The 10,336-nt window shown below is 34.4% G+C and overlaps 1 protein-coding gene across 1 annotated transcript; it reads left to right on the top strand.

Moving 5' to 3' along the window:
- The first annotated feature begins 6,650 nt into the window (after positions 1 to 6,650).
- LOC110285062 (olfactory receptor 4C12) lies at positions 6,651 to 7,580 on the top strand. The gene has a single exon (XM_021151095.2). The coding sequence runs from the start codon at positions 6,651 to 6,653 to the stop codon at positions 7,578 to 7,580; it is 930 nt and encodes a 309-aa protein (XP_021006754.2).
- Positions 7,581 to 10,336: the final 2,756 nt, after the last annotated feature.

Raw genomic sequence — 10,336 nt, forward strand, 5'->3', positions numbered from 1 at the left:
CTTTGATCCTCTGTCATCCTAGAGACTCCCATTGCTCAAGGATGTTTTATTTTAATAAAGGGCTGGGGAAGTATCACTACCACAATATTTTCTACACAGAAAAGAAATGGTAACACACAAGAGCATAGTGGAGCTTTTTCTAGCACTGGATGAGCACTGACAATGCCAAGCCTCAAGAAAGCTAGACAAAAGAGGCCTAGGATACATATATTTCCTCAAACCTACCCTTATAATCACAGTTTTGAACTCAAACATTAAGGTAAGCCTGTCAATGTTTAGAACTTGGGATAGTAAATAATAATTTTCAAAACTTTTGACTTCCTTTGAAATGGTTAAAGAAAGCCTCACAAAGGCACAGAAGGATTTTAATATTATTTTGAAATAATCTGAGAATTTAATATATAGAAAAATGCCACTGTCCTTCAAAAAGATACTGGTATGTTAAACCCTTAATAATCAGGCATACATATGATGAGATCCACTATTCTGCCATAGGAATGAACAAGAAATAATATATTTTCTTGTCTATGACACAAGTGATGACATAGGATAGTAATGAAGGGGCTATGGAAAAGAACAAAGAAAATCCAAATTCCTCATTACCTTGTCCAAAAATATATAAGGGGCCAATACTTCCCAACTTATACTGTGTGGTTAGTGTAGTATTTTAACACCAAAATAAAAAATGCTGCTAAAAGAAATGTGTATTATAAAGTGTGAAAATCGGTGTAAAAATTCAATTAAAAACTAGCACATTATTTTAGTAATTATTTTAGATCATGTATAAGTTAGGTTTAACCCAGAAATAAAAATTTTTCAATAAAAATTATTCAGTAAAGTACATTCTATTAATAGAAGCAAAACCATGATGCTTAGGATATAATGCTTAGTGACTTTAGCAATTAAAACTGACAGCTCTATTGTTCCTGGTACTACTGGCTCTCTAGCTACTATCTAGCCATGTGTGTTATGACAACTATTTAAACTTTTATGATAGGTGATTTAACAATAATCTCTCCTCCAAAATGTAGAGAAATTTTCATATGGTATATTATTAGAATCTTGGGATACTGAACTATTTTCCTGGTAGTATTATGAAGAATATCTGATACTTTTTGGATTTTTAAAATTTAACTAATTCACTTCAATCCAAGTCTCTGCTCTCCTATCCCCCTCACCAAGCCCCTCCCATCATAAAATAATTTTTGTTTGTTTGTTTGTTTGTTTGTTTGTTGTTTTTGGAGACAGGGTTTCTCTTTATAGCCCTGGCTGTCCTGGAACTCACTTTGTAGACCAGGCTGGCCTCGAACTCAGAAATCCACCTGCCTCTGCCTACCAAGTGCTGGGATTAAAGGAGTGCGCCACCACTCTCGGCTATAAAATAAAATTGTATTACTTCTTATTTTAGATTATAATATCATTGAATTATTTCCTTCTTCTTTTTCATATTTCATACTTCTATAATTTCCTATATACCCCTCCCCACTCTCTTTGAAATTCATAACTTTTTTTCATTAATTGTTGTAACATGCATATATGTATATGCACATATATTATTAAATAAAGCCTTCTCATTTTTTGTTTGTTTGGGTTTTTTTTTTTTTTTTTAATGAGTAAGTCTTCTTCCATTGAGGAGCCACTGAAATACCTAAACTTCTAAAGCAATGACAATGGAAAGGTATAGAAAACAGAATGATTTGGATTCTACACAGAGAAACTTAACAGTAGAATTTTAGCTTCTTGATGTCACACTGCTTAAAACTGTACCCATTTCTAAAATTCATTCCTAGGGACAGAGAGAGTACTGATATATTCTAGTACAGTTAGAAAGTAAGTGTCTCCATCTTGTACATGACCTTAGATGGCAAGGAAGCTTTCTCAGGACTAAAGAGTGAGCAAAACCCAGGTTGTTATCCATACAGAAGCAAGAGCACTCTCTGTCCCAGTCATGGTCTCAAGGACTGATGTAACATGTGCTTCATCACAATACTCCTGACCAGATGTCGACTATTAATAAATTAGTTTCAACTGCAGGAAAAAAGCCCCAATCTCTGAATTGTTTAGAGATAAGTACTTCTGAGTATCTGTTCCTAAGGTAAACTCTATGAAAAACAGAAATAATTAATTCCTGGGAGGGCAAAGGTGAGACCTGTTTGCCCTTTAATAAAGCACTCAGTAGCCTTTCTTCACATGTTTCATTCTTTTTCTTCCACTGGAGAATTAAAGGATAGACATATTTGTGTCTTGCTTTATAACTTGATGTAGCAAGGAAAATTAGAAGATTTCTTTTAATAGGGAGATCTCTGTCGATTTCAACAAAGCACCTTCCTTTAGACAGGCATTACAAAGCCATCCCTATGTGGAAGCACTTGTTAAATGCACTTGAAGCTTGTGTCGTTTGACAGTCTCTGCCTCCTGAAGTATTGTTTAGTCATTGTGGATTTGGGATACATACATTACATGAAATGATGTTCAAGTAGCTGTATGTAATAATAAATTACTCTGTATTTCTAAAGATCCCAGGCTTTCACCTCAACTGCAGCAGCAGCCACAGTAAGTTTCCAAAAACCCATATCTTTAATCTAGTTTATTGTATTTCCAGTCTTCCCTAAGTAGTTTGCCATAAAATCCATCAAAACAATACTTTTTGAAAATTATTAGATGTTTTAGGAGATTTACAAATATGTAAATATGGATACACACCCATGTTACATATTTTATAAAAAAAGACGTTCAATTCATGAAAGTGCAAAAGCCCATTTCTAGGTTTTGAGCATGGGAAGAATATAGAGACTGAAGTAGCTGGGTGGGTCATAGAATATGCTGGTTTGTATGCTTTATTGGTTTAGGTAGTCACATATTTTCTAGAAAAAAATTGCTAAGGGTTCATGAGTGGGGAAAAGTATCAACTTGTACCAATAACAGGAGATTCATAATGCATCTGAGAAAAACAGGCTCTTTGGAGTTGCAGCTCTGATAGATATGTGACCTTCAAAACAGTCAAGACAGGTCAGAATGGGAGGAAGAAGAACGGCATTGAATTTTATTTTCTGAAAGAATTCTTTCACTATCTGGAACGGGAAATAATATTTTCTGCTGTTATTGGGTATCTTAATTAAAAGCTCAGGTTCATGAAGAGTTAATTTTGACCTCATCAAATGTTCTTGGGTATCATATTAAACTGTGAGAGCGTGCCCTTGCAGTAGTAGATCATGTCCCTGTTACATGACTAAATATCTATAACCTTAAACTGAGAATTGAGACAGTTACTGAAAGCTACGAGTTAGAAGATAATTCTCTGACCTTTGCAGATATTGTTTCCTTGTATGTATTCATATTGTATTGTCCTAAGAAAGGAGCGATACTGAGGCAGAAAGTATAAGTGTTACAGTTTTGCAGACCTAGGTTATTGTTGTCCTCTGTCCTTGACTGATAGGCTCTGTTTCCTTAAAACTTACCTAGCTGGCACTTAGACCCTCAACTTTAAAGTTTGTATAAATTGAGAAAATACAAGGTACTCATAGACTTCTAATGTAGAGTTGTTCTAGAGACTGGCAGATTACAGATCTGACTTCATTGCCATCTGACTTCTTTTTGGAGCTTAGCAGAGGATTATTAAGTTTTCCTGTGACAATAGCTCATGGCTTTAAGGCACAAGTTCACTGTTCTGAACTCTGGCAATGCTGACCATCAAACTGAACTGAATCTGTGTTGGAGACATGGGCTAAAGAGCTGGAGACAGACACCCTGGATTTGAATACAGGGTCCTCTACCTTTTATTACTGGGACTTTAGGTAAGTTGTTTATCTCTTTATCACAGTCTTATTTTCTTTAAAATGTACATTTAAAAGTTTTTAAACATTTTGGCATTGTTGTGAGGAAGAGATGAAATACACAAACCACTCAGTACAGTGCTCATTATGGGGATGTCCCACAGGAAACATGCACATAGCAAGGAAGCCACAGCAAGCTGCACAAAATGTGGAAAAGTCGAGCCCAGCAAAAGCTTCATGTCCAAATACCTGGAAGTGTGGGGTGAGGTTGTCCCTTTACATCCTTGCCTTCCTTTCATGGAAGATCAGACTCTCCTTGCTTCTCTGCAAAAGCCACAGGGTATGCTACCATTCTTTGAACCAGAGCAGGGTATTTTAAATAATAAAGGTCTTTATTTATTCCTCACTTATTCCTTTATTCTGTCACTGAACACTAAAGACATCAGTTTTGACAAATGACTGAGTTGTTCAGTTTGGTTTCATATCTGCATGATGCGAGGGTAAAGGAGGAAACTTGGTGTGTTAAAAGATTATTAAAATGTATTCAGATTACTTGAAAAATTGCAGGAAGTGGAATTATTAACTGAAGTAATGATGGACCATCAAGGTTTGGATTTTACGTGTGGTTTTGATCATGAAGTGACTTGGACACAGACATTTTGTAGTTATGGAAACATGTTCGTCCAGTCTTTGTTATCCTAAGGATTAGCTCCTCTAGAGAAGATCTGGCAATTAGAAATGCACTCCATTCTATTCTCAGGGGTTCTTGGTCTTGGGAGGATTCTCTGATACTTTGGGCTATTTAGAAGGGAGGCTGTAATCCCAGGCTTAGAGCTTTAAGGTCCATGTGTCAATGAAATATTGTTGAAGTCACTTGGAAAAATATCTCTTTCCCATAGACTTCAGTCATGACCAAAACGATGAAGACAATTTATCTTACCCTTCAGTTCTGGTATGTCAGAAACTCATGAAGATATTTTTAAAAGAGAAATCTGAAATCCATGAAAAATAAAAAATGTCAATGTAAAAAGTTTTAGTAATATTGTGAAGCTTGAGAGACACCTGCAGTCTTCATCAAGTAAATGAAGCAGATTAAGTAAGTAGGTTCTGGTTGATTATTTAGGCTTGAATTATTTACTTCTCAAATGAATTGTTAATTAATGGGGTTAATTCAAGGAGCACCCATTTTTGAGTTTAGAATAAACATTATATCCAGGATTATTCAACGTGTTGTGTGGGGTGGTCAGGGTAATCTCATCCTCTTTCCTATGTGCCCATTCATTAGTGCTTGTTCATGCCCCTGTCCTATGCTCATTTTGTGAATCAACAATCATAATTTTATGAGAACATTCCATTATCTTTTAGTTACATTCCTATGCTATTTCTTGGATTTCCACAATGTGTTAATGTACAATTGCTTATATTTTTGCATAATACTTTACTCGGTTTAAGTGTTCATGTTTTTAATTAGAGGGCTAAATATGGAAATCAAAATTATCTTCTGATAGTGGAATTAGTAATACAATATACAGTATTTGGAAAATGATGAAAAACTAAAGAAAGAAATAACAAGTCACCCATAATTTTATATCTGAAATAAATACCCTCAATATTTTAATTAATTAATTTTTCCATATAAGTTTGGGTGGCTATAAAGCATTATGTTTTTTTAATGTGTGTGTCTAACTGCACATGTGAGTGCAGGTTTCTGTGAGAAGAAGAAACTCAGAATTCCCTGCAGCTGGAGTTGTATTTGATTGTGAACTATCTAATATAGGTACTAGGAACTGAAATGAGGTCCTCTGCAGAAGCAGCATACACTCTTAAGCACTGAGCCATTTGACCAGATTCTAACTTATTTTTGATTAAGATGTAGTAATTACACATCTTAATGAAGCACACTATTCCTTTTCAACACATATACACAGTATGTACTAATCAAATCAGGATCATTAATATTCCCTCTTATCATTATCTCTTTATACTTGCAGACTTTGAGATCTTCTCAGATATTCATAAAACGTATGGGTTATTGTGAACTTTAGTCATCAGTTGTGATGTGGAGCATGTGGCAGCACTGTGTTTGAGTATTTAATTGATTGGTACCTGTTTTTGAGATCCCCATTTTTCCAATTCTTCTTGTATGTTTAGATTGATGCTAGTTTTAGCATCCCATTATGAGAAAGAATATGTGATATTGATATTTGACTTATTTCACTTAATATTTCTTCCATTTTCATCTATTTTCTGCAAAGATGTGAAGAAAATGGAACAAATATAATTGTATTTTAAAATCAGTGAATACAGCCTATATAAAAATTTATGCAGAAACTTCAAACTTTAGTTTAGTCTTGAAATACACATAGAAAGAACATAATCTTCAAGTACTAATTACATAATTATTATCACTAATTTTTACTTGTTACATTTACATGAATAGAATTAGTTTTTAAGGACTATTTTATGTGGCAATTTACCTTATATCCATCCATACATCCATACATCCATACATCCATACATCCATATCTTGCTAATCTCCAAAATTTTTACTGATAATGATTACTCTGTTCCATCATTTTGATGTAAAAGTTAAGTTTGAAATTGCTCCTCTGCTTGTTCCTTTGGGGTGTTCTATGACTTTTAAGAATCCCTTTCAATTACAAAAAAAAAAAAAAAAAAAAAAAAAAAAAGTACCTAAGAGAAGGTTAGATCTATTTCTATAGAGTTTTGGAAAGACTAGGTTTCATCTGTGACTTGGTAGAACTCATAAAACTAGAATTTGAGACTATTTAACCATTTTATTATTTCTCTTTTCTTTTTCCTGAAGATAAAATATTTTTGGGAAGGGATTTAAGAAAATTTAACCATACCACACAGATGGAGAATAAAAGGAACGTGACTGAGTTCATCTTGATAGGTCTTACACAGAACCCCCAAATGCAGAAAGTAGTGTTCGTGACATTTTTGGTTCTGTACATGACAACAATTTCAGGCAACCTCCTCATTGTGGTCACTATCGTCAACAGCCAGGCTCTGAATTCCCCCATGTATTTCTTCCTGAGCCACCTTTCCTTGATAGATACAATTTACACTTCTTCTTCAGCTCCAAAGCTGATTGTGGACTCCCTTCAAGAGAACAAAGTCATCTCCTTTAATGGATGCATGGCTCAAGTCTATGCAGAGCACATTTTTGGTGCTACTGAGATCATCCTGTTGACAGTGATGGCCTATGACCGCTATGTGGCCATCTGCAAACCTCTGCACTATATGACCATAATGAGCCACAAGCTATGCATTCTCCTGGTGGGGGTAGCCTGGACTGGAGGATTTCTCCACGCAACTATTCAGATCCTTTTTACAGTGTGGCTGCCCTTCTGTGGCCCCAACATCATAGACCATTTTATGTGTGACTTGTACCCATTGTTGGAACTTGTTTGCATGGACACACACACCCTTGGTCTCTTTGTTGCTGCCAACAGTGGGTTCATCTGCCTATTTAATTTCCTGCTCTTGATGGGATCGTATGTGATCATCTTGCGTTCTTTAAAGAACTATAGCTTAGAGGGCAGGCGCAAAGCCCTCTCCACCTGTGTGTCTCACATCACAGTGGTAGTTTTATTCTTTATTCCTTGCATATTTGTATATCTACGTCCAGTGACCACTTTGCCACTTGATAAAGGTGTTGCTGTGTTTTATACTATGGTTGCTCCTATGCTGAATCCTTTAATCTACACCCTCAGGAATGCTGAAGTAAAAAATGCAATAAAGAAGCTCTGGAGAAAAAAAGTAAGTTCAGATAGTAATTAAACATGTCACTGAACTTTGCACATGGGACACACATGGAATCTTAGCCACCTTTTTTTGATCTAGAGATGAGGATGTCAACTCTAAGGCAGAGTTAGATATCACTTGGATATAGCTATTTTAGCAGAAATTTAAAGCTGGGTTATAATGTGTATGTATGTTCTCCTGTCTTATGTCTGTCATCACAAATAATTGGTATTGAATCAGCAAATTCTTGTAAATTGATTAGAAATCTAAAGCACCTCTAGACTGTAAGAAAGCATAAATCTGGAATACTGTTTTGATAGTAATAATTTTATGTGATATTAAGATACTGATTATTATTGATTAATGAAAGTAAGTTTTTTTATGATATTCCTTCACTTTAGAGTCCAGGACCCACATTAATTCTTTGTTTTCTAAATTTTATTGTCTATTAAATATTGGTTGTGTAGAAAAAAGTTTTACTGTTCATTTTATAACTATATGCCTTCTATTGCTTTCATATTTTATTAGTTGAAATCCAATCAGGAGACAGACCACAAAGTATCTCTCACTAGAACAGATAAAATTTAGCCACAATGAATAATTTTATTAGGGTATTAATTATAGAGAAATCAAAACACCCTTATTTTACAAATTTCCAAGTATATATTTTTAAATCTATAAACACTGGGATTCTCATAATTGTGAAACACATAGCTGTTGTCCATTATTAATGAAATTCACTGTGTTTTCTTAGACCTGGATAGAAGCTGGTACAAAATAAACTCCTTTGATAAAGTTAACAAGCTTCAAATCTTCCACTGAAATCATGATAATGGTGCTGATGGGTGGTGGTGGTGGTGGTAGTGGCGGTAGTGGTGGTGGTAGTGTGTGTATGTGTGCCCCTGTGTGTGTTTATGTGCTAAGACTGGTAAACAATGAGGCTTGTCTTGAATTGATAGCCTAGGCTGCAGAGGAATGATACTTCAGAACATACTCATCACAGAACAGACAGGCACACTTTGTAAATTAATGGGTACTAGTGTGATTTGATGACGTTTTCTCTCAAAGGAAACAAATGAGTTTTGTGGGAAAGTGCCCATGAAGATAACAATGCAACTCATTGAAATTAGTTCTAGTAGACATTTCCTGTATTATACAAATACATGCATTGTTGGAAACTACAGTCAGAATTAAATGCAAGAAGAAACACATTGAGATTGGGAAGAGATATCTCATAAGTTTTAGATTAAACATGTTCTGGTAGGTTATTAATTCATTGAAAATGAATGGACAGATGATAAATCATTATTTAGAGGTGGTTCGTAGAAGATATGTAAATATTATACTGAACACCTTTACACATCAAGTGTAAAGGCTTAACCTCTCTTCCATTATAAGAATCTTTGATGAGTAAAACTCTGGCACCAGAAGGTGGGACACTATTAAACAAGAAGGCAAAGCATAGACAAGTAAGAAACAGATAACAGCCGGGGAAGGTTAAAATCAGGATTAACAATTACAGGTGAATGAAAGGCCAATCTTGCAGAAGAACAAAATATATATGTAAATCAACAAGACAAATTCTTAACACCAAGAGTGCCCAAGATATTTCAGAATGATGGGTAGAAAATATAGCCTGGAGAGACACTGAAAGCAAATGTATAGTGAATTTAACTTATCATCAGATTTTGAGTAAATTAATACAGATGATCTGTTTGGATAGAAAAGAGTTTAGTTTTTAAATATGAGTATCTTGTGTTTTTCTTATTTTTTCATACAATATATTTTAATCATCTTCTTTCCCTTCCTCAACTCCTTCCAGATTATTTCCATTTCCTTCCTTATCCAACCATATGTTCTTTCTCTCAGGAAACAAAACAAAACAAAACAAAACAAAACAAAACAAAACAAAACTAAACTCCAAACAAATAAGCAAACAAAAGAATAAGGCAAAGCAAAGCAAACCAAATCAAAAGTCATAGCAAGTATATTAAAACAAACAAAATAAAATATGGAGTATGTTTTGTGTTGGCCAACCACTCTTAGGCATGAGCTTTGCCTTGGAACATGTTTGATATACCCAGTGACACTCTATTGGAACAAACTTGTTTTCCCTTTCCCAGCAGGTATTAAATGCAAATACCTTCTTAGTTAGGAGTAGTAACTTCTGTTCACTACCCCTTCTCAATGCTGAGCTATTTCTATGCTTTAAATCTATATGGAGTGCAAAAAATTAATTAAAAATGAAATTAAAAATTAAAAAAAAATAAAAAAAACTGTGCAGGCCTTGTGCTTCCTCTTATGGTTTTTCTTGGATGTACCTGGATGGTCCATCAGTTAGGCAATAATGAGATCCACACACTCTGTACTTCCTTATGTTAGTTGATTTGCTTTCTATTCTGGGATTCTATTCTTTGTATTGCTTGATAACTACTTCAATTTCCACAGAAAATGACAAATAATAGTTTAAGAATAGCTCACTCTTTTTTCCTTTTTGCAAGCCAGTGTTGAGATTCTGCAACCCTCTGTACTTCCATCTCCTGATCATCTAGTATGTTTTTGTACTTTGATTTCATGCTAATCACTACCATGAGTAGTCAGAAATAAACCAACTTATGTTAAATTTGTGTTTTAATGAACATTTTGGATTTCTGAAGATAATAATCACACTTATTGCTATCTTAAAAATAAAAACTTATGTATGTTTTATCAAATAATGCTGTGTGAATTATTTTTAATTTTAGTTTTATTGGGATATTATTGACAAGTAAATCTTTCAATCATCATAAGTA

Source organism: Mus caroli, unplaced genomic scaffold (assembly GCF_978045245.1).
Source record: "Mus caroli unplaced genomic scaffold, Mus_caroli_1 scaffold_2, whole genome shotgun sequence".
Classification (NCBI taxonomy): domain Eukaryota; kingdom Metazoa; phylum Chordata; class Mammalia; order Rodentia; family Muridae; genus Mus; species Mus caroli.

Coding starts and splice junctions, on each gene's coding strand:
- LOC110285062 (XM_021151095.2), top strand. CDS start 6,651: ATGGAGAATAAAAGGAACGTGACTGAGTTCATCTTGATAGGTCTTACA.